Below are 26,232 nucleotides of genomic sequence, written 5' to 3'. Positions count from 1 at the left end.
TTAGCTAGCCAGAGAAATGTTGAGCAACATTAGCCAACTCATGTGATCAAATAATTGAGTTTATGGTCTGAAAATTAGCTGGCTAATAAAGTCAGACAACATCAGATGAGCTAACGTTAGTCCAATTCACTATAGTATTAACTGGTATATGACGCCTTGCTGTTACCTCAAGTTATAACGCGTTAGTTGCTTACTGAACCCTGGCAATCTGTGTGAAATGTTAACTAGCTAACAAGTTAACCACTATCTGTTAACTAATGTTTTCCCTCTACAGTGACGTTATGTGGTTAATTTTCAGAATGAGAGAATTAGGTGAAAATGAGTCTTTGCTTGCAAGTGGATTTAGGAATGAAGTGTAGTTGGAACTGGGCCTGGCTTAAGCTGGATGCCACTATAGAGGTGAAAGGAACACCACACACACACACTTTCCCTCTTTCTCACTGTTGCTGGCACATTGTAGAACAGATGTCCACAGGCAGAAAGTGTACAATGTAATAATGTGCAGTGCACTTGATCGATGTCTATAGTGGCCACTATAATAGAGCAAAAATACAATGTCTGTTTGTTTCATTCTATTTCTACCCCAAGTGCAATATTTATATGTGTGTGGTCACAAGCGTTCTATTATAAAGGCTGTCGTGGCTAACTGCAATATTAGTGTATTGTTTTTTTCTCGACTTGAGTGCCATTCGCAGTAAAGTCAAGGCAACAGATAACATTGGATTGCTTTCTTTACATTTTTTAGCTGTGAGTTAGGTTCACATTAGCCACTTTTTATTTTACACACAAAGACTGATCATGTAGATGTTCTTTGTTGTTTTAATTAGTTAAAACCAGCATTTCCCCTAGTAGTTATTTTGTGCATGTTTCAGTGGGGGGGCCAACCAGTTTGGACCCTCACCAGTTTGCATCCCTCCTTCATCAGATCCCCACTGACTCTAGAGGAGAACTCTGGGAGATGGAGTTCTTTGTTGTTAATTGGAGCAGACCATTGCTCTGTCTGTCTCCTGGGTCCTGATCTGCATACATTTGTTGACCCCTACTTATTCTCTCTGTCTGTCTCTCTCCCACTACTGTGTCTCTCTCTTGCCCCTCCAGTGTCCCGACGGGCTGCGGCCAATGAAGGACGGCATGGGTTGCTATGACTACTCAAAGGGCACAGACTGCACGGATGGCTTCAACGGTGGCTGTGAGCAGCTGTGTCTCCAACAGCTGGTGCCCCTACCAGACGACCCCACCTCCAGCAACGTCCTCATGTTCTGTGGGTGAGTCAGTCAGTGATCGGAATTGAACAGTAAAAGGGTAAAACGGAGCTAGAGCCTTTTACCTACACAGATGGCCAAAACAACTGTTAGAAACAACTGTTGCACATCCACATATCTCAACTGTGGGATTGATCCTCATTTTCACCTCTGCTTTGGCAGAGTACAGTATAGAACGCGGATATGGTATTCTACTATAGGCTAATTCATGAGACTGCCTGTGTGTCTCTGTGCGTTTCATTAGCATTAGGTTTGTGCATCTCAGCCATTTCTGAAGTAGAAAATGCTGAATGTGCAACTCCAACGACAGTTTGTCTTTAATGCAGACAAGTCCGGGTTTAAATGTTTGTGCTGCTTACACAAGGGCTTTCATTTGAAATATTAGACCGCTAAATCATACATTCTTCTGCAATCTATTATTTCTATGAGTTGGGTACACTTTCTCTACTGTGTGTGTGTGTGTGTGTATGCGGGCATGTGTGTGCATGTATTACCGTGTGTACAGTGCCTAAATGTATACACTATGTTTTTATGCATGTCTATTGCCACCTGAATTCCCCTCCCCACTCAGGTGTGTGCAGGAGTACAAGCTTGGGTCAGACGGACGCTCATGTGTTCTCCAGAAAGAGAACTGTGAGGGGCCAAAGTGCCAGAGACAGGATGTCCGCTTCAATGACACCCTGTTTGGGGAGATGCTGCATGGATACAACAACAAGAGTCAGCAAGTAAACCTGGGACAGGTCTTCCAGATGACCTTCCGGTAAGTTCTCCCCCAGAGGAATATATGTCCTCCATATCACTGCTGTGTACCACGGGGGATGTAATCCAAGTCATATCACTGCTGTGCTGTACTTTATTTCATGTGGCTCTGGCTGTTGGGATGTACAGTAGTTAGGTAGCAGGAGCTTTCCCAAGAGGGTTATGCCAACTGTGCAGCCACTTGGTGAATGTGTTGGGACTATTTTTACCTGCATTTCTACCACTTGGTTTTTAGCTTGGGTTGCATGACAAAGACAAGGCTCAAACAGAAACAGACTGGTTTGTGTGGTAAAGTAACTCTACGGACCCTTTTTGTTAGTTTTTTATTCTCTTGTATGGTTAAAGTCAGAAGACATATTTACAAAACCAATGCATCCAAGTTGGATTCTGGGACTTTAGTTCTCATCAATCCCTGCTCACAAAAATAGTCTTAATGAGAACTTGGCGGTTTGAATTCTCGGGACTATTCCAGAGAGAAATCTCAGAGGACGTGTCAACATCATGAAAAAGCAGTGTTTCCTTTTATCAGTGCTGGTGAGTGAGATATCTACACAGTGGAACATCTTATGTGTATCAGCAGCTCTCACAGTGCAGCTGGCTGGGGAGGAATCCCCCAGTGCTGTGACAGACAACACTGTCAGCCCTCTCAAAGCTCCAGTGTCTGGCTGATAACAAAGACAAATGTTAGGCTGCAGGGGGACGCTGCCATAATCCAAGACAACGAGGCAGGAATTCATACACACACGTTAGAGGTCGACCGATTATGATTTTCCAACGCCGATACTGATACCGATTATTGGAGGACCAAAAAAAGCCAATACCTATTAATCGGCCTATTTAATTTTTAAAAATGTATTTGTAATAATGACAATTATAACAATACTGAATGAACACTTTTAGTTTAACAAAAAATATAATACATCAATAAAATCAATTTAGCCTCAAATAAATAATGAAACATGTTCAATTTGGTTTAAATAATGCAAAAACAAAGTGTTGGAGAAGAAAGTAAAAATGCAATATGTGCCATGTAAGAAAGCTAACGTTTAAGTTCCTTGCTCAGAACATGAGAACATATGAAAGCTGGTGATTCCTTTTAACATGAGTATTCAATATTCCCAGGTAAGAAGTTTTAGGCTGTAGTTATTATAGGAATTATAGGACTATTTCTCTCTATACCATTTGTATTTCATATACCTTTGACTACTGGATGTTCTTATAGGCACTTTAGTATTGCCAGTGTAACAGTATAGCTTCCGTCCCTTTCCTCGCCCCTACTTGGGCTCAAACCAGGAACACATCGACAACAGCCACCCTCGAAGCATCGTTACCCATCGCTCCATAAAAGCCGCGGCCCTTGCAGAGCAAGGGGAACAACTACTTCAAGGTCTCAGAGCGAGTGACGTCACCGATTGAAACGCTATTACCGCGCCCCCCGCTAACTAGCTCGGGAGTTGATAGGCTTGAAGTCACAAACAGCTCAATGCTTGGAGCACAGTAAAACGTTTAGTATTTGGTCCCATATTCCTAGCAGTCAATGACCACATCAAGTTTGTGACTATACAAACTTGTTGGATGCATTTGCAGTTTGTTTTGGATAATGCTGTGCCCAATAGAAATTAATGGTAAATCATGTATTGTGTCCTTTTAGAGTCACTTTTATTGTAAATAAGAATGGAATATGTTTCTGAACACTTCTACATTAATGCTAACTTTCCCTGTTATTGGTAATGGTAAAAGGTTAGCATGTTTTGGGGCCTGATCTTTGTGCATCTGTAGCGGGGAGCCGTGAGAGTTTTTTGAGATACTCTTCAAAGAGGTAGGGTTTCAGACGTTTTAGGAAGATGGGCAGGGACTCCGCTTTCCTGACTTTAGGGGGAAGTTTGTTCCACCATTGGTGGCAGGACCAAGAAGAGCTTTGACTGGGCTGAGCGGGAGCTGCTCTTACGTGGAGGTAGAACCAGAATTGACTTTGGTAGATTCATTTTCATCCAGTTAGAATGGGTGTACCAGCGAGCCGCTGGGCGATGACAGGAGGCAAGTTATCTCCTTTAAGATGGCCGCCGGTGAGGATTCCTGTCGGTCATGCTTTGGTCTGTATATGCCATTTGATTACAAAAGCATGATCTGTTTGATGTGACAGAGTACAACAGCAGCACCAACCAGTGTGTCTTCATTTGGAAGGAAACATGTATTGCCCTAAGGGTGATATTCACTTAGAGTGCAGTGTTACTTTGCTGTTTTGTCTAGACAATTTAATCATTAAGAAAAGGACCACCAGCTATCCAATTAAATAAATTAAAGGTGTGATGTTTTATTCAAATGCTATATTATGTCAAGTGTCGATGTAATTTTGTGACAGTTTGAACTGCAGATGAAGGAAAGTTGATATCAGACGGCAAGTTGAGAAAAGTAAGATTTTCAATTGACATGTTGCCTTTAGGGTATTATTGTTGTGTATTTATGGATTGAAAGACAGACACCAAGGAAACTATAAATGTATTATCTCAAATCTGTAATTTCTTCAAAGTGGCTTTAGTCTTCGAGGCCGTTCCATCTTTTGTATCTAAAAACAAATACAAACCGCCTTAACATTCTAATTTTCTTTCTGGGGCTTGAAGTATTCACTCGTTTAACAGACATTTCTCTCAGAATGATGGTAATGCACTCATGTCCTTCAAATTCCCTCTATAAAATATAAAATCCTCCTCCTCACTCCCTTGCATCAGTAGTGCAGAGGGAAATGTGGGAGATAGAAGTGAATGTAATTATCTAGCCCTGGGCGATCACAGGTAGCGTGTTATATTAAATATTGCCTCTGATATATCAGGGTGGTTGGCATACATTGTGAATTGCTTTCACTTTACCACACTCCTGAGTGCATGCATTTGCAATTGGGTTTGGATTTGTAAATCTGCTTCCTGCAGATATGCCGTAATACTTGTTCAAAGCATATGCCCCGGCAATCAGTGTATACAGAATGTAACAGGAATGTTATGACTCAAAATTGTTAGATTATAAAATGACTCTTTAAACAATTCCCTGACCTGCAAATAAACGCTGATCTGAGCACATAAAACAGTTAGCTGTCAGATTTAATCGTAGTCACTGGACATAGAGATCAATTTGAGCTAGATAGCAGTCGCTGATATGCCCTAATATATGGAGCATGATTTGAAGAATGTGCCTGGTGCCCTGAACCGCAGACAACCTCCTCCTGTAGTTTACCAATGGACTTAGGGGAGCTTCCTTCCACCTGTTTGTTGACACCTATCCACTTCCTTCAGATATGAAAATGCTAAAGGGTCTAGGGAAAACACTGCTATGCAGCTAGGAGATAGGAGACTAAGGGTTGTTTTCCAGAACAGGTAATTTTCTCCGTCAGAGAAAAGTCCCAACAGAAGCCCAAGGCTGTAGGGTGCTTCATGAAATGTGTCTCCATAGCTGAGCAGCCGCACACAAACCTAGGATCACCAAGTGTAATGCCAAGCTAGAATGGTGTAAAGCTCACCACCATTGGACTCTAGAGCAGTGGAAACGCGTTCTCTGGCATGATGAATCACGCTTCACCATCTGGCAGTCCGACGGACAAATCTTGGTTAGGCGGATGCCAGGAGAACACTCCCTGCCCCGATACATAGTGCCAACTGTAAAGTTTGGTGGAGGAGGAAATAATGGTCGGGGGCTGTTTTTCATGGTTCGGGCTAGGCCCCTCAGTTCCAGTGAAGTGAAATCTTAACGCTACAGCATACAATGGCATTCTAGATGATTTGGTGCTTCCAACTTTGTGGCAACAGTTGGGGAATGTCCTTTCCTGTTTCAGAATGACAATGCCCCCATGAAGAAAGCAAAGTTCATACAGAAACGGTTTGTCTGTCGAGATCGTGTGGAATTACTTGACTGGCCTGCACAGAGCCCTGACCTCAGCCCCATCGAACACCTTCGTGATGAATTGGAACACCGAATGAGAGCCAGGCCTAATCGCCCAACATCAGTGCACAACCTCACTATTGCCCTTGTGGCTGAATGGAAGCAAGACCCTGCAGCAATGCTTCCATATCTAGTGGAAATCCTCCCCAGAAAAGTGAAGGCTGTTATTGCAGCAAAGAGGGGGACCAACTCCATTTCAATGCCTATGATTTTGGAATGAGATGTTCAATGTTACGACCTGGCTCATAGTTCCCAACACAGGGATTCCACCACAAACTTGAAACAAAAACAAAACAGAACCCCCCCCCCCCCCGAAAAAAGCCTTATTGCATCAATTATTACCAAACCAAACAAACATCCACCTGAATCCCCTGACCCACCTCTGCCATCCAGGGGACACGTCGCGGGACAAGTCGTCGGCAAGGACATTTTCTTTGCCCTTAATTGGGCGAATTTCCAAATTATACAGCTGCAAAAAACAGCGCCCACCTCATAAGCCTCTGATTTGGGTTCTGCAAGGACCTCAGAAACGTCAGGGGATTAGTATCTGTGTACACCACGAGAGGTGCCACCAGAACCAACATACACATCAAAATGTTGGAGCCCAAATAAGCGCAAGCACTTCCTTCTCTACCACAGAATAATTGAGCTGGTATGAATTAAACTTCTTAGAGAGGTAACTCATCTGCCTGCAACAGAACCCCACCAAGGCCTACATTACTAGCATCTACATGGAGTATGAACAGGTCATTCAAACGAGGGGCAACGAGCACTGAGCAGAACACATGTCTTTACATTCTCAAATGCTGCTTGACATCTGTCTGACCAAATATACTTTATCTGAGCCTTAAGCAAGTCGGTCAGGGGTGCTACCGCTGTTCTTATTGCAGTGTCGATAATAACCAACCATACCGAGAAAGTGCATAAGCTCCTTAGTCATTGGTGGCGGACACTGCTCAACAACTTCAACTTTGGCATGCACTGGGCGAACCATATCTGGGAAAAGTGGTCAGTGCTTTTAAGTGACCGTTGCTTTATCAAACTCACATTTGGCCAGATTAACTGTCAAATGCATCCAAGCCAACCTATCAAACAGTGCTTGTATACATTGGACATGCTGAGACAAGGTGTCACTATAAATGACCATGTCATCCAAGTACACCACACATCCGTCCAAACCACAGACAGTTCATGAGGCGCTGAAATGTTGCAGGTGCAATACGAAAATCAAAAGGCATAACTGTATAAGAAGTTGTGATGAAAGCACACATTTCCCTTGCTCTAGGGGACCTGCCAGTACCCTTTTAGAAGATCGACCTTGCTCACAATTTTTGCAGAATGCACTTGATCAACACAATCTTCCATACAAGGAAAAGGAAAGGATCAGGCTTTGTAATGTTGTTAACATTACGATAGTTTGTGTATGGCCTAAAATATGCATCAGGCTTCTTGACTAACAGGTAAGGTGAAGGCCAACTGGAAAAATAATTTTCAGCAATATCGTTATCCAACATGTACTTGACTTCTGCATCTAAGTGCTTGCGCTTGTCAGGAGATACACGGTAGACGCGCTGCCTTATTGGCTGAGCATATCCAACAACAACATAATGAGATGAGTACGAGAGGGTGTATCAGAAAACAGTGCAGGATAACTTTCAATAAATGTAATTAACTCAGTATGTTTACAGTCATCCAAATGCCCCAATAGAGCATGCAAATTTCAATATAATGCAACGTATTATATAAAAGTAGTCTAGGGCAATTGAGAATGCAGAAACAACTCTAAGTGAACTATCATCTGACTTAACAGGAGTCGATGCTCTACTGTTCCCCAGCTGTCCTGGAACACAGCCAGAGAGCCACGCACTGCATGGCCAAAAACCAGATCATTTGGACTAAATCCTATACTCTCCTGGACAACTTCTCTAGCTGCTAACAGTAACCATTGCAAACCTTCCCAATCACAATCTAGCTCTGTACAGTATGCATGCAGGAGAGACTTTGGGGTTTGATAAAGCACTAACACACCCCAAGAGGACTGGTTATGCTAGACAAAGCTGCTGTAGCACTTGTGGAAACATGTGGGAGGTAAATGTGGGACATGTGGGAATGACCTTAAGAATGTCAAATACAGAGATGAACTGCGATTAAAGCCTTCACAACAGACTTAGTAGTTATGCATAGTGGATAAGCAGGATACCTGGTTGCTTGGCACATCACTGTAAGCAAATAGCTACTGACCGACTTAGAGCGGGCAAAGGACCAACACAGTCAATGTCCAAATGTTCAAAAGGCTGATCAACGGCAGGAATAGAATACAGAGGAGCAGGTTTAATTGAGTGATTTGGCTTACCAGTCAACTAGCATGTGTGACATGATTTAATGTAAGCAAAAATGTCACGTTTCAACCTTGACCAGAAAATGTAATGCAAAATACGGTCATACGTTTTTTTTACTTCAAAATGTCCAGCAACATTAACATGGGAGGTTTAAAGCACTGTCTGGCGAAACTTAGAGGGCACTACAATCTGGATCACCTACAAAGTTTTCCCCATGGGGCACCCACCTGTGAACTAGCATACTGCTTTGAAGCAAGTAACCGTGTGCAGAGCCTTCTATCCCATCAGCTGGCAACACTGTCAAACTGCTCCTTCAAAGACGGGTCATCCTGCTGTTCTTTCACCAAGTCATCATGAGAAACAGTCAAGATGCTTAGGCAAAGGCAAGTCAAACAGTTCTGTAACAGACCATTTTGTTCAGTTATACCGACACCTCATGGCACATGTCGCTGCACAAGCCGGAAAGATAACTGGACTATCTGGAGAGTTCTGACTCCTCAGGAGCAGGGAGAACAGGGGTTTGCTGTGTAACCACAAGGTGGTGGTTACCCCAGCCCAGACCTGTACACCAGCTAACTGGTTACCCAGAATGAGATCAATACCCTTAACTGGTAGATGAGGACGCACACCAACACAAACCTTTTACAAGATCTGAGTCAAGTTGCAATGTATGCACAGGAACAGGAAAAATGAACAACCCAATCCCACAAATGATTGTAGAATCACCTGTATCTGACTCAGAAGACAATCCGGATTCATAAACAAATGATTCCACAGAGCCTGTGTCTCGCAAGATTTTGACTGGCACTTTCTCATCACGTCATACCAGGGAGATGTAACACTCAAATGTATGCAGCATAGTCAGAAGCAGTGGCTTTGCCAAAAGGTTCTGCATGCTTCTCATGCTGTTATACAGTACTTGGACTAAGTGACATAGCTAGGCCAGAAAATACCTTTTGAGTTGCCACCAGAATTGTTTGCTTTAAGGACAGGACATTCATTTTTGCAGTGTTCCTTACCTTGACAGTAGTTACACACTCTGTTTAGATAATTTCTACCTCGTAAGCCACGATCAACCTTGGGAAAACATTGATCTGCTCCCAACCTTAAACATTTGGCGAGGGGAGAAGTACTCTTTACAGGCATGTTCATTCGGTATGACTACCAGGATCCATAAAAAAAAGCTTTTATGGATCAAGACACTCATCTGCTAGAACTGCTGCCTCACTAGGAGATTTCACCTTGTGCACACTAATATAAGTTGCAACACGCTCTGGTACTGAATTCTTAAACTGCTCAAGTACCACCAGATCAGACAATTCCTCAAAGGTCTGCCTCTGAGGCAGAGCACCAACAATTAAACTGAGACACTAAATTACATGCAAATACAAAATAGGTTTCCTTGTCACCTTTTCAAATTGTGAAAACACTGCCAATAAGTCTCTGGGACCAATTTGTAGGCTTGTACACTTCCGTTTTCACCGTTTCACAGACCTGACTCTCAGCTAAACTTAACGCTGAATAGGCTTCAAACTTTACTAGTTCACACACTGTAGCGGTAAAGTACGATCTGCATCAGACCAATCTCTAGATTCTGCTACTCGCTCAAACAAAGAAGAAAAGGTTCCTTACAATGGCCTCAGTTGGATAGTTTATTACTGGTGAAACTGATGACCGTTGCCTAAGCTTACCCTCTGATTTGGTCTAGCTTATACTGCTCCATGTCATTTTGCCAACTCTGTTTAATCTGCTCTTTTTCTAGTTGTAGAATTAACAAATCTTGCTGCTCAAAACTTAAACCATCGATCTCGAACAGTTCGGATTCCTTCAACTAGTTTGGCTTTTAGACTGGCCTTCATAATATCTTTCAATTGTTTACAATACAATATTGTAGTGCTCAGCAATTTGTGCCATCTGCTTTTTAGTGCACTGCTCTAAAAGTGCTTCAGACGGTCACTCAAACTTGTCTACATTACTAGCCATGATACACTCAACTAAATTACTAATTTAGACTGGTACGACTAGTATGGTACATAGTGTGAAGGACAACCAAGACAACCAAGACAAAATGGAACCTCCCCGGCCCAATTCTAACTAGTACACCTATCTAACCTCAACTCTAGTATTCGTGCAGACACGGGCAGGGGGTATTTATTAGAGGTTGACCGATTATGATTTTTCAATACCGATACCGATTATTGGAGGACCAAAAAAGCCGATACTGATTAATCGGCCGAATAAAAAAAATATGTGTTTGTAATAATGACAATTAAAACAATACTGAATGAACACTTATTTTAACTTAATATAATACATCAATAAAATCAATTTAGCCTCAAGTAAATAATGAAACATGTTCATTTTGGTTTAAATAATGCAAAAACAAAGTGTTGGAGAAGAAAGTAAAAGTCCAATATGTGCTATGTAAGAAAGCTAACGTTTCAGTTCCTTGCTCAGAACATGAGAACATATGAAAGCGGGTGGTTCCTTTTAACATGAGTCTTCAATATTCCCAGGTAAGAAGTTTTAGGTTGTAGTTATTATATGACTATTTCCCTCTATACCATTTGTATTTCATTAACCTTTGACTATTGGATGTTCTTATAGGCACTTTAGTATTGCCAGTGTAACAGTATAGCTTCTGTCCCTCTCCTCGCTCCTTCCTGGGCTCGAACCAGCAACACAACGACAACAGCCACCATCGAAGCAGCGTTACCCATGCAGAGCAAGGGGAACAACTACTAGAAGGCTCAGAGCGAGTAACGTTTGTAACGCTATTAGTGTGCGCTAACTAGCTAGCCACTTCACGTCGGTTGCACTAGCCTCATCTCGGGAGTTGATAGGCTTGAAGTCATAAACAGCGCAATGCTTGACGCACAATGAAGACGCACTAAAGTGCTGTTTGAATGAATGTTTACGCGCCTGCTTCTGCCTACCACCGCTCAGTCAGATACTTGTATGCTTGTATGCTCAGTCAGATTATATGCAACGCAGGACACGCTAGATAATATCTAGTAATATCATCAACCATGTGTAGTCAACAAGTGATTATGATTGATTGTTTTTTATAAGATAAGTTTAATGCTAGCTAGCAACTTACCTTGGCTTACTGCATTTGCGTAACAGGCAGTCTCCTTGTGGAGTGCGACAAGAGAGAGACAGGTCGCTATTGCGTTGGACTAGTTAACTGTAAGGTTGCAAGATTGGATCCCCCGAGCTGACAAGGTGAAAATCTGTCGTTCTGCCCCTGTCGTTCTGCCCCTGACAGTTAACCCACTGTTCCTAGGCCGTCATTGAAAATAAGAATGTGTTCTTAACTGACTTGCCTAGTTAAATAAAGGTATATTATGTATAAAAAAAAAATGGCAAAGTGGCGCCAAAAATACCGATTTCCGATTTTTATGAAAACGTCAAATCGGCCCTAATTAATCGGCCATTCCGATTAATCAGTCGACCTCTAGTATTTATGCACTGGTTCCATCGGAAACAGAAATTCAACCAGAAATCCAGTGACTGTTCTGTATCCAAGGAAGTGCTCCCGAGCCTATTTATAACAAATTGGCGCTACCCACGGTCTCCAACACACTAGAGAGAGAACTAAATGACTCATCTCCTTTTGAAGTCACTGAAACCTACAAGGGGATGTGTGGTTCTTACCACCTCAAGTTGCTACCCTTACCAAATCAATGTAACACATATACCAGCACCCAAAACCCCAATGATTTGGAAATAGTCACAAATGGATTTGTTGACACAGGGGACAAAAGCTACTTCCCTTCCAGCATCCACCAAAACAAAACCGCTAAAGCTTCCAAGGAAAAACCCTGAAAAAAAACATCATGCATGATACTCCCAAACTTAGGCTCCCAAACAAATAGTACTTCATTGCGCTCTAAGCAACACAGATGAATTTGGCACCAATTACTACCCCTTGTGCACCAAGCTTATGCACAGGGAGTCCAAACCAAATTCTCCAAATTTACAAACATACTACCAAAACTATACCATATATCCAAAATCTCCAATTGGAAGAACCCGCAGTGTGTTACGACCTGGCTCACAGTTAATAAAAACAAAGGGAGACCACAGATGTCAAATGGAATACCTTTATTAAACAAAATAGTAAATACAAAAATATAACAATAACATCTGTAGGATCAGTAGTGTATGAACCAAAAACCCAAAAGGTGGTGGAGGCCAGTCTGCAAGTCAGTGAAGAAAGTGTTGACTGATGTGGCCACCCTTTATAGCCTGCAGGCCAATCATGCCCAGGTGCGCCACATCAGCTCTGCCCTCTAGCCTACTGCAACAAGCAGACTACCAAACAGAAGATCCCAGAAGACAGAGTGGGAGGGACGTCACATCAATGAGCAGGTGTCCACATACTTTTAGTCATGTAGTGAATTATTCACCAACAGGTTTATGTGCCAATGCACCACAAACAATAAACAGAACATACCGACTTCGAGCACTTCAATATCATGGTTTGCGTTTTCAACACCACAATAAATAGACTATATCAATCTTGACAAACAATACACATCCCTCCATACCTTGAGGAAGGCCCAAAAAATATTCAGACTCCAGTCACCAAAGTCATAGACTGTTCTCTCTGCTACCACACGGCAAACGGTACCGGAGCGCCAAGTCTAGGTCCAAAAGGCTCCCTAACAGCTTCTACCCCCAAGCCATAATACTGCTGAACAATTAATCAAATGGCCACCCGGACCACCCACCCACTTTGTTTTTACTCTGCTGCTCCTCGCTGTTTATTATCCTTGCATAGTCACTTTACCCCTACTTACGTGTACAAATTACCCCCAACTAACCTGTTGGCTTGGTACCGGTACCCCCTGTAGATAGCCTTGTTGTTGTTATTTTATTGTGCTATTTCTTATTTAATTTTTTACTTTAGTTTATTTAGTAAATATATTTTCCTAACTCTATTTTTTGAGCTGCATTGTTGGTTAATGGCTCATAAGTAAGCATTTCACAGGAAGGTTGTATTTGGCGCATGTGACAAATAAAACAGCTTTGAAAATTCCAGAAAATGATGTCATGGCTTAGGAGATTCTGATAGGCTAAATTTCATAATTTGAGTCAATTGGAGGTGTGTCTGTGGATGTATTTCAAGGCCAACCTTCAAACTCAGTGCCTCTTTCCTTGACATCATGGGAAAATCAGAAGAAATCAGCAAAGACCTCAGAAAAAAATTGTAAACCTCCACAAGTTTGGTTAATCCTTGGGAACAATTTCCAAACGCCTGAAGGTACCACATTCATCTGTACAAACAATAGTACGCAAGTATAAACACCATTGGACCACACAGCCGTCGTACCGTTCAGGAAGGAGATGCATTCTGTCTCCTAGAGATGAACATACTTTGGTGCGAAAAGTTCAAATCAATCCCAGAACAACAGCAAAGGACCTTGTGAAGATGTTGGAGGAAACAGGTACAAAAGTATCTATATCCACAGTAAAACAAGTCCTATATAGACATAACCTGAAAGTTTGCTCCCTTTAAGAGTGTGCTCCTAATCTCAGCTCGTTACCTGTATAAAAGACACCTGGGAGCCAGAAATCTTTCTGATTGAGAGGGGGTCAGATACTTATTTCCGTCATTAAAATGCAAATCAATTTATAATATTTTTGACATGCGTTTTTTCTGGATTTGTTGTTGTTGTTCTGTCTCTCACTGTTCAAATAAACCTAGAATTAAAATGATAGACTGATCATTTCTTTGTCAGTGGGCAAACGTACAAAATCAGCAGGGGATCAAATACTTTTTTCCCTCACTGTAGGTTTCCATCCAATTGGCGACAGATTTTCATGCAAATATTCTAAAATCTGCAATAAAACAATATGCACATGTTGGTGCCGGACAACTTGACCGGAAAGATTAAAATATACCTTTAACAAATGACCAAAACACTATTCCTTGTGTTTTGATGTGTAGCATATGCAAAACTTTATAGCTTTAAAAAAAAAATGTAGGCTACTTACCTAAAACAGTAATTGTCCACCTCACAGTTCAGCTGTTGGAAATTTGAACACTGAATGCATCAGGGCATTGCATGCATAGGCCTATAGGTTTAGGTGTCCACTGTATGATATTAATAATAATACAAATATACTATGGGGCAAAAAAGTATTTTGGCAGCCACCAATTGTGCAAGTTCTCCCACTTAAAAAGATGAGAGAGGCCTGTATTTTCATCATAGGTACACTTCAACCATGACAGACAACATGAGAAAAAAAAATCCAGAAAATCACTTTGTAGGATTTTTAATGATTTGTTTTGCAAATTATGGTGGAAAATAAGTATTTGGTCACCTACAAACAAGCAAGATTTCTGGCTCTCACAGACCTGTAACTTCTTCTTTAAGAGGCTCCTCTGTCCTCCACTCGTTACCTGTATTAATGGCACCTGTTTGAACTTGTTATCAGTATAAAAGACACCTGTCCACAACATCAAACAGTCACACTCCAAACTCCACTATGGCCAAGACCAAAGAGCTGTCAAAGGACACCAGAAACAAAATTGTACCATCTATTTTGTGAAGTGCACTAGTCTCTCTTGCAGCAAAGCACCCCCACAACATGATGCTGCCACCCCTGTGCTTCACGGTTGGGATGGTGTTCTTTGGCTTGCAAGCATCCCCCTTTTTCCTCCAAACAAAACGATGGTCATTATGGCCAAACAGTTCGACCAAAGGGGGCGTTGTTGTGGCTGTGTTTCTGGACCTAAGGAAGGCTTTTGATACTGTTAACCATGAGATTCTCATCACAAAATTGTCCAAGTTCAACTTTTCCCCTGATGCCTTGAGATGGATGAAACCATACCTTGAAGGCAGAACTCAGTGTGTCAGAGTGAGCAATGAGCTGTCGCCCACTCTTAGCTATGATGTGGGCGTGCCCCATGGGTCAATACTGGGGCCCCTCCCGTTCAGCCTGTACATTAATGATCTGCCTTCTGTCTGTACTGGGTCTGAAGTTCAAATGTATGCAGATGATACAGTGATATATGTGCATGAAAGAGCAAACAACAAGCTGCACAAGAACTCACTACTGTAATGGTCCAGGTTACAAAGTGGCTCAGTGACTCGTGTTTGCATCTCAATGTGAAAAAAACTGTTTGCATGTTCTTCACAAAAAGGGCAACAGATGCTACTGAGCCAGATGTCTATGTTTCAGGGGAGAAGCTCCAGGTGGTATCTGATTTTAAGTACCTTGGCACCATACTTGATTCCAACCTCTCTTTTAAAAAGCACGTGAAAAAGGTAATTCAAATAACCAAATTCAACCTAGCTAATTTCCGATTTATACGAAATTGTTTGACTACAGAGTTGGCAAAACTGTACTTCAAATCTATGATACTCCCCCACTTAATATACTGCTTGACTACTTGGGCCCAAGCTTGCTGTACAACATTAAGACCTATTCAGTCTGTCTACAAACAGGCTCTCAAAGTGCTTGATAGGAAGCCCAATAGCCGTCATCACTGTTACATCCTCAGAAAGCATGAGCTCCTGAGTTGGGAAAATCTTGTGCAATACACCGATGCATGTCTTGTATTCAAGATCCTAAATGGCCTGGCTCCCACTCCACTCAGAATTTTTGTTAAACAGAAAACCCAAACATATGGCAGCAGATCCACAAGGTCTGCCATGAGAGGTGACTGTATAGTTTCCTTAAGGAAAAGCACCTTTAGTAAATCCGTTTTCTCTGTGAGAGCTTCCCATGTCTGGAATACACTGCCATCAGACACACATAACTGCACCACATATCACACTTTCACAAAATGTTTGAAGACATGGCTAAAGGTCAATCAGATTTGTGAACATGGTCCCTAGCTGTGTGTTGCCGCTTTCCATGTTGTCTGTTGTCTGTAGCTTGTGAGGTGTGGAAACACTTTGTTGCTTTTATGAATTTTGTCTTGCTGCTTTTTGCTCTATGTTGCTCTGTCTGTATGCTACGTCTTCCTTGTCCTATGTTGCTCTGTCTGTATGCTATGTCTTGCTTGTCCTATGTTGCTATTGTCTGTATTGTAATTGTTTTTAATAACCTGCCCAGTGACTGCGGTTGAAAATTAGCCGGCTGGCTAAAACCGGCACTTTTACTGAAACGTTGATTAATGTGCACTGTCCCTGTAAAAAATAAAATAAACTCAAGTCACACTGCTTCTTGACATAATGCCCGTTTAACCCGGAAGCCGGCCACACCAATGTATTGGAGGAAGAGAGAGTCGCTATAGCGCAATGCTATAGGATCTCTAGTGGCACAGCTAGCACTGTAATGCAGTGCCTTTGACCACTGTGCCACTTGGGAGGCCATAATTCATCAATTTGTGACCTACAGTTTATCGGGATCAAAAAGTAATGATTTAATCTGGAAAAAACAGAATAGCCTAATTTCTTCATTCCCACCTTCTCTCTTAGTAGGCTATAGAGTAAATATTATTTATTTTTACGTTGTTTTATGGCAATTACATATAGGCTACCCAAGTGTAGGTTACTGAAAATATTAGCAAACATTTTTTAAACTTGTGGTCTCCCATGTTTGTTTGACAGATGAAGAGTCTGATCTGAGTGTGCCAATGCCACCGCAGCATAAAGATGCTGATACTCAGTGGGAGGTTCTAGCACTGACTAATCACAGCTACCTTTCAAAAGAACCAGTCAACAAGCCCACCTGCAACGAACAAACCCAATGTGGTGGTGCAGAGCCATTGACCCACACCATCCTGAAGAATCATACTAGCTCTGGGTTGTATCCTGGCCTTCCTCTTAGTGTTTTCTTTGACCATGTAGCATTTCCTCAGAAATTCTACATGGCTAACTTGAAAATGCATATCACTGATCAAGTACGGATAACCTTGATGAAGCTGAATCTACTTCAGGGTGATCTTGCTGTACTCTTTGCTGTGTCCCAGGGTGTAGTGAGCAGAATACTTCCCTACTGGATTGGCACAATGGAGCACAGGAGGATGTACATTCCATGGCTGCCAAGGGAGACAATCCAGAACACATTGCCTCAGTGCTTCAAAGAGAAGTTGCCCAACACCACTTTCTTCATCGACTGCTCTGAAACTACTCTTCAGAAAGCACACAATATTGATTCCAGAGGGGAGTCATTCAGCCACTATTATTCCAGCAATACTCTTAAGTATTTGGTTGCCATTGCTCCATGTGGACTCATTATGTTAATTTCTCCTGCATATGAAGGCAGATGCAGTGACAAGTTCATCACCCAAAACTCTGGCTTCCTGGAATACCTTAGGCCTGGCGATGATGTTATGGAAGACAGGGGCTTCACCATCTGAGATCGGCTGTATGAGAGGAAGGTAAACCTTGCCATACCAGCCTTCACTCAGAAAGGAGGCCAGCTGTCTGACAAGGATGTCACAATCACCAGAAGGATAGCTAATGTGTATACATGTTGAGAGCGTTATCAGACAACTCGAGATGTTCAAAATCCTCTCCTAGACTGTTCCCATCAACCTGACACACAAAATGGACAACGTCCTTAGAATCTGTGCAGATCTTGTTAACATGCAGGGTGAGATCCTCCATGAGGATGCTGAGTAAGCAGTGAGAATGTTCATACATCTGAAATGTTACTTTATCCACTATCATTTCATCCACATGAGATACTGTGTGTATAATAGTTTCCTGTTTAATTGTAATGTTTCAACATTTGAAATGTAATGTAACTTTGCCTGTTCCTGATAATTACAGGCATCCACTATGTGCTGTTATCATGCCTTCTTAAATGAATTTAAAATAAATGTTCTTCAACACTAAAATGTCTCTAACAGACCAAGAGGGAAGGCAACTGTTTATCAAGTGCCACACTGTTTTCTTAATTGGTGCCCTTGAAAACCAAACCCAGAATCAATCTGAAAACACATTTGAAACCCTTAGACATGCCCCCTCGTCTTATCAAAGAAAATGTCAACAAAGTTGAATTTCATAGTGTTTTTAATAACACCGTAATTTGCCAAGTGCAATATGAGTTAAGGTATGCTTAGATAAATTCATGAAGTGCCATATGAATAAAAGAGCTATATAAGGTAAAGTAAAAATATTCATAAATCATAAGGAGTTATCCGTAGGCATTAGATAAACATATATGAAGAGAGCTGTACAAGGCAAGACATAAAAAACACCAAGAAGAATTATGCAAATATAATCAGGTAATTGTGCATATGAAGAGAACTGTGAGACAAAAAAAACACCAATCAAGAGTTATGCTATAATAAGGTAGAGCTGACAAAGAGAGCTTTACAAGGCACAACATATAAGAACTATTTAAAAACACAAAGTAGGGCCCCGAGCCTAGATAAATAAAATAAAATGTTATTGGTCACATACACTCATATTTAGCAGATGTTATTGCGAGTGTAGCAAAATGCTTGTGCTACTAGCTCCAAACGTGCAGTAATGTCTAACAATTCACAACAATACACACAAATCTAAAGTAAAATAATGGATTTAATAAATATATAAATATTAGGATGAGCAATGTCGGAGTGGCATTGACTAAAATACAGTAGAATAGAATACAGTATGTAAACAAAAGTTTTAGAACACCTACTCATTCAAATCAAATCAAATTTATTTATATAGCCCTTCGTACATCAGCTGATATCTCAAAGTGCTGTACAGAAACACAGCCTAAAACCCCAAACAGCAAGCAATGCAGGTGTAGAAGCACGGTGGCTAGGAAAAACTCCCTAGAAAGGCCAGAACCTAGGAAGAAACCTAGAGAGGAACCAGGCTATGTGGGGTGGCCAGTCCTCTTCTGGCTGTGCCGGGTGGAGATTATAACAGAACATGGCCAAGATGTTCAAATGTTCATAAATGACCAGCATGGTCGAATAATATTAAGGCAGAACAGTTGAAACTGGAGCAGCAGCACGGCCAGGTGGACTGGGGACAGCAAGGAGTCATCATGTCAGGTAGTCCTGGGGCATGGTCCTAGGGCTCAGGTCCTCCGAGAGAGAGAAAGAGACAATTAGAGAACGCACACTTAGATTCACACAGGACACCGAATAGGACAGGAGAAGTACTCCAGATATAACAAACTGACCCTAGCCCCCCGACACAAACTACTGCAGCATAAATACTGGAGGCTGAGACAGGAGGGGTCAGGAGACACTGTGGCCCCATCCGAGGACACCCCCGGACAGGGCCAAACAGGAAGGATATAACCCCACCCACTTTGCCAAAGCACAGCCCCCACACCACTCGAGGGATAACTTTATTTTTACTATTTTCTACATTGTAGAATAATAGTGAAGACATCAAAACTATGAAATAACACATGGAATCATGTATTAACCAAAAAAGTTAAACAAACCAAATAATACTTTATATTTGAGATTCTTCAAGTAGCCACCCTTTACCTTGTTGACAGCTTTGCATTCTCTCAACCAGCTTCACCTGAAATGCTTTTCCAACAGTCTTCAAGGAGTTCCCACATATGCTGAGCACTTGTTGGCTGCTTTTCCTTCACTCTGCGGTCTGACTCGTCCCAAACCATCTCTGTCATGATTCCACCTGTCACCAGAGGGTGGCAGAGACCATCCTAGAGACAATTATGACACTCAGGTGTGTTCATAAAAATTGAAGTGGGTCTAGGGTGTCAGGTAAGGTAGAGGTGATATGATCCTTAACCAGCCTCTCAAAGCACTTCATGATGTGAGTGAGTGCTACGGGTTGATAGTCATTTAGTGCAGTTACCTTTGCTTTCTTGGGTACAGGAACAATGGTGGACATCTTCAAGCAAGTGGGGACAGCAGACTGGGATAGGGAGAGATTGAATATGTCCGTGAACACTCCAGCCAGCTGGTCTGCGCATGCTCTGAGGACGCAGCTAGGGATGTTGTCTGGGCTGGCAGCCTTGTGAGGGTTAACACGTTTAAATGTCTTACTCACGTCTGCCACGGAGAACGATTTCTGCCATCTATCCATAGTTTATAATTTGTAAAATATTTTTATAGTCACAGTGGGAACAACATCCGCCATACACTTCCTGATGAACTCAGTTACCCTGTCAGTGTATATGTCAATGTTATTCTGAGGCTACGGGTAACATATCCCAGTCCGCGTGATCTAAACAATCTTGAAGCATGGATTCCGATTGGTCAGACCAATGTTGAATAGACCTTAGCATGTGTACTTCCTGTTTGAGTTTCTGCTTATAGGAAAGTCCAGTGTAGTTCCTAGAGGGCCGTTGTGGTATTGGTTTGAGGGGGAATATACACGGTTGGGGGGTAATACGGTCGGCATTTTATTGTGAAGTATTCGGGTGTACAAAAGGACTTGAGTTTCTGTACGTTATCACATTCACACATCACATACACAGTTGTTAATCATGAAACATACACCCCCACCTTTCTTCTTCCCAGAGAGTTCTTTATTCCTGTCTGTGCAATGTACTGAGCACCCAGCTGGCTGTATGGACGGGGACAGTATATCCGGAGAGAGCCAGGATTCAGAGTATTTTACAGTTCCTGTCTCTCTGGAAGGAGATCCTTGCCCTGAGTTTGTCTACTTTATTATCCAGAGACTGAACTTTATTGAGTAATATACTCAGAAGCAGTGGATGGTGTGCATGCTCCTTAGTCGGATTAGAAGTCCACTCTGAATACCTCTTCTCCACCTCTGGGATAAGTTCAGTTGCCCTGGGGAGTACAAACAAAGGATCCAATTTGGCAAAGTTATTGCCGCTCTGATATCCAAAAGTTATTTCCGGCTGTATGTAATAACACAAAAAACTTTCTGGGCTAATAATGTAAGAAATAACTACAGAAAAAAACAAAATACTGCAAAGTTGCTTAGGAGCTAGATGGAGAGCTGCCATGTCTGCCGGTACCATCTTCTCCACATAGATTAACATGTTTGGAGCACAGAGTCAGTCTGCCTGACTGGAACTCATATACTATCCTTGGCAGCATATGTGTGAAATAGAATTCCTTCAGTTTAGGGATAACATCAGCACAGATCTTCACATCAAAAGGCACATCAATAACAACCTGCTCGGAGGAGCCCAGACAGCAGTTTGCATCTCTCCAGTCCTGTGCAGAACATGCCCATTTGCAGCTGCATGTAGTACCCAAGGGCTCCAATATGTTGCAGCTGAGGAACCCCATCCACCAGCTTCACATTGGTGAGTTTGCCAGAGAACAGTTCAATCAGAGACTCACACTTCTTACTCAAGTCCTTGAGAGTTTAACTCTCCATCTGGGTTTGCAGAAAGCCATTTCTCCTTGACACTCACTAATGTTCCTCTACTCTCCAGACTAAACCCACAGCTCTCCACCCATGTGTAGGCCACCTGCTCATTCTCTTTGCCATAATGTGGTTGCTGAGTTCCCATGGAACCAGGGGAAGAGATTATCCCGCACAAAGTTGTTGGGATTTGTTGAGGTGCGCACAGGAACCTTCTTTGCTGAGCTAACAGTGATCCAAAGTTTACGTGCTTCCTTTGCTTTAGTGACCTCCTCCAAGCTGGTACATTTACACTCCTTCAGCTTAACAAGCATTTCTGACACTATATCTTAATGCTGTGTTTACCATGAGGCTGCTGTAGCTGTGTGGCTGCTGCTGGAACTTGATGACTGGTTTAGCTTGGATGCACTTGTGAAGAAGGCTCCCCACTGGAACACTGGCCCCGTCCAAACTCTTAAGTGGGTTTCGGGAGTAGTACGCAGGAGTTGGAGGTAGAGATGGAGAAGCGGCTGGGGTGCTGGCAGAGAACTCGTCACTTGGTTTGTGACATTTGAAACAGATCTCGCTGAACCTTTTTTGAGCTAAATTCTGCTGCGTCCCTGAGTTCCACTGACATTGCTTATCTGTACAAGACACCCGGTCAACCCTCCATACACAGCATTCTGCACCTTCAACAAAAAACAACTGTTAGAATACTCAATTACAGTACAGAACACTAGTTTACATGGTGTTCACAGTTGATTAGTTTACACAGTTCCCTTTTAATTAGTAGGTTTAGGTTATGCTGGTAATATCCTATTTGATTGTAAAACTCACCTTGATTCTGTACCTACCTCTATGCCATTCAAGATTAGACTGATATTCCCTGATGGGTTCCCCTGTGAGTTCTATAAAACGTTTAGTAAAGAACTAATACCGCCGATCAGACGGGTTCTTCATGAGGTTATAGAGCGCAATAAATACCCAGATACTTGGTATGAAGCAACCATTATCCTGTCAAAGAAAGAAAGAAGAAGAAGCCAGGGTCTCCTGGTCTATGGGAACCACTAGACTGGTTCCCATAGACCAGTAAGTTGACTAAATTGTGACTAAAAATATTTTAATCAAATGAATTGAGGTAGTAACAAAATTAATCAATCCAGATCAGCCAGGGTTCATTAAAGGACGTCACTTCTGAATACTATCAAGTACTCAAAGACCCAACTCAAACAAACAGTTATACTATCAATGCTTAAAATGTATTTGATCACAGCGACTGGGTCTTTCTTTTAACGTTAAAGAAGTTTGGATTTGGGGAAATGGATAGAGTTGATATATTCAAGTCTAAAATCATATATTAGAATAAATAAAAAATAAAAAAATTGGTTACATACACATTATTAGCAGATGTTATTGCGGGTGTAGCGAAATGCTTGTGTTCCTAGCTCCAACAGTGCTGTAATGTCTAACAATACACACAAATCTAAAAATGGAATTAATATTAGGATGACCATGGAACCGTATTTAACATATATATAATATATATATATATATATATATATATATATATATATATATATATTATGTATGTATGTATACATTTTTATTCAAAAGCACATAAAGGACATGTACCATGCATACATACATATATTTGCTGTATTTACAACATTCTCATTGTTAAGGGTACATTTAGTCTGTATAGAGCAAATATTTCAAGAGTCTGAATAGGAATACAATTTGGATAAAGCCACAGAAAGACAACAGAAACAAAATAAATTCAGAGTAAGACCCGTATGATATGTCAGAAACTGACCAGATATGATGTTTGTTGCAAGATTGATGTAATTCTCTCCATATCAGCAAGTTCCCCGCATAGACCTGTCGTGTCTTTCGCATCATTAAATTGAAGACTGTTATTTTATCAAATCAACTCCCTGTAATTATTATTACGTGATTAAATTAATCATGTAAATGTAATTAACTAGGAAGTTGGGGCACCAAGGAAAATCTTCAGATTACAATGTTATAATTTTCCTAATATAATTCCTCAGATATTTTAATATCTGATCAATTAGTCTTCTAATTAATGAATCAAATTCTTTGAATTTTTAGCCCTTTTTCTCCCCAATTTCGTGGTATCCAATTGTTAGTAGCTACTATCTTGTCTCATCGCTACAACTCCCGTGCGGGCTCAGGAGAGATGAAGGTTGAAAGTCATGCGTCCTCCGATACACAACCCAACCAAGCCGCACTGCTTCTTAACACAGCGCACATCCAACCCGGAAGCCAGCCGCACCAATGTGTCAGAGGAAACACCGTGCACCTGGCAACCTTGGTTAGCGTGCACTGTGCCCGGCCCGCCACAGGAGTTGCTGGTGTGCGATGAGACAGGTGAGGTTCTTCTTTGTGGAGGACAAAACCCCGAGCTAGTGCATCGACTACTGGGGTATCAACGACATCACAGTGAAGAACCGCTACCCGCTACCTCTCATCTCCTAGGCCTTCGAGATGCTTCAGGGGGCCACCATGTTCTCCCAGCTGGACCTACGGAACGCCTACCACTTGGTGCGGATACGGGAGGGGATGAGTGGAAGACTGCCTTCCACATGGCCAGCGGTCACTATGAGTATCTGGTTATGACATTTGGCCTTACCAACACCCCTGCTGTGTACCAAGCTCTGGTTAATGATGTTTTCTGTGACATGTTGAACATTCTCGTCTTCTCCCACTACGCCCAAGAACACATGTTCCACGTCCGACAGGTTCTCCAACGCCTCCTAGAGAACCAGCTTTTTGTGAAAGTGAAGTGCGAATCCTACCGCTCCACCATCCACTTCCTGGGTTACATCATCACTGCAGAGGGTGTACAAAGGGATCCCGGGAAGGTGAGGGCGGTGGTGGATTGGCCCCAGCCTACGTCCAGAGTGAAGCTGCAACGATTCCTGAGATTCGCCAACTTTTATCACCACTTTATCCGGGGTTACAGCAACCTGGCTTCCCCTCTGTCTGCACTCACCTCTCCCAAGGTTCCGTTCACGTGGTCCCCAGCTGCTGACCGGGCATTCCGAGACCTCAAACGCCGTTTCACCACAGCTCCCATCTTGGTTCATCCTGACCCGTCCCACCAGTTCATGGTGGAGGCCGATGCTTCGGATGTCGGATTGGGGGCTGTCCTGTCCCAGCATTCTGCCCTGGGCCTCAAGTTATATCCCTGCGCCTTCTCCCATTGCTTCAACGCCACGGAGAGGAACTACGAAGTGGGGAATCATGAGCTTCTCGTGGTGAAGATGGCGTTTGGAGGAGTGGAGGCACTGGCTGGAGGGGGTGGAACATCTGTGGACCGACCACAATTCAACCAAGGCCCTTCTCCCCTGATTTTTTCACTGTATCTGGGTGGCCAGCTCTAGGAAGAGTCTTTGTTTTCCAAACTTCTTCCATTTAATAATGATGAAGGCCACTGTGTTCTTGGGGACCTTCAAAGCTGCAGGCATGTTTTGGTACCCTTCCTGGGATCTGTGCCTCAGCACAATCCTGTCTCGGAGCTCTACGGACAATTCATTCGACCTCATGGCTTGGTTTTTGTTCGGAAATGCATTGTCAACTGTGGGACCTTATATAGACAGTGTGTGCCTTTCCAAATCATGTCCAATCTATTTGATTTACCACAGGAGGACTCCAGTTAAGTTGTAGAAACATCTCAAGGATGATCAATGGAAACATGATGCACCTGAGCTCAATTTCAAGTCTCATAGCAAAGGGTCTGAATACTTATGTAAATAAGGTATATTATTTTATTCAATTAATTTTAACATATGGCTGTAACGTAACAAAATGTGGAAAAAGTCTGTGGGTCTGAAAACCTTCCAAATGCACTGTATGTTGCCACATTATTATAGGATGATTTGGGAGAACGATGATCTGCAAAAGTGAAAATACAGCCAGACTGGCCTGCTGCTGTGCCTTTGTAGACCTCATGAACTGTCAAGAGTAGACCCACAACTAATCCAAATGGAATCAAACATTCAAATCACAGTACTTTTGCAATGTTATTCATATGACATTTTCACTGCAGCCTAGAGTTGAATGTTGCACTCACTTGAAAACAATAATGCAGTTATTCATTGCATTGTGGTGTTGTAGAATAGTCTAGGTAGGATAATTGTATTGTTCATGAACAAGATCAATGGGGGATATTTTTGAGCTGTGTGTCCCAGGTCTTCACTGTTTTTTCATGCACAATGATGCACCAGGACTCTTTGCTGCCTGTCATCTTGTACTATTTTTTCTGGTCTATTCATCAAAAAATTATACACACAACACCAAAGCAAAAAAAAAATTGACAACTATCCCCTATTTTGGACCAACCCTCCCCCCATTAAATTGCGATATGTCTCTTACTTACTGAAGTCTGCATAAATGAATAAAGCAAAAGACCAACTGTGAACATATATTGCGTCGAAGCTCTGTAGCCCAATCTCCTTGTGTGTTATTCTGTAGCTTCACTTTTCTGCTGCTTTTATAGTTTCCCTGTCTGTGTGTGATTCCGTTACTGTCTTAAAACGTCCTGATACCCACCCACCCATCCAGCTATCCTATCCTGTTCCATCACCACAAGTGGCCGGTGTGGGTCTCATAATGCCAGGAGGTGTTTCAGCCTTGTCACTGCCAACCGCCTCTCCTTTACTGCCGCCATTCTTGGGGACATAGGCGATAAGAAAAGGTCAGAGC

General features: G+C 42.2%; 1 protein-coding gene across 2 annotated transcripts in view; it reads left to right on the top strand.

The window, feature by feature from the left end:
* The window catches only part of LOC110509815 (astrotactin-2), a 457,880-nt gene that overhangs the window by 281,211 nt on the left and 150,437 nt on the right, over positions 1-26,232 (top strand). For both annotated transcript variants that reach the window (XM_036967227.1, XM_036967228.1), the window contains 2 exons: positions 1,099-1,265; positions 1,834-2,022. In XM_036967227.1, coding sequence (XP_036823122.1) covers positions 1,099-1,265; positions 1,834-2,022 — 356 coding nt within the window. The remainder of the gene's footprint in view (positions 1-1,098; positions 1,266-1,833; positions 2,023-26,232) is intronic.

The sequence above is a fragment of the Oncorhynchus mykiss genome, chromosome Y, assembly GCF_013265735.2.
Source record: "Oncorhynchus mykiss isolate Arlee chromosome Y, USDA_OmykA_1.1, whole genome shotgun sequence".
NCBI lineage: Eukaryota > Metazoa > Chordata > Actinopteri > Salmoniformes > Salmonidae > Oncorhynchus > Oncorhynchus mykiss.
Note: the sequence above shows the minus strand (reverse complement) of the source record. Positions and strands in the feature narration are given on the sequence as shown.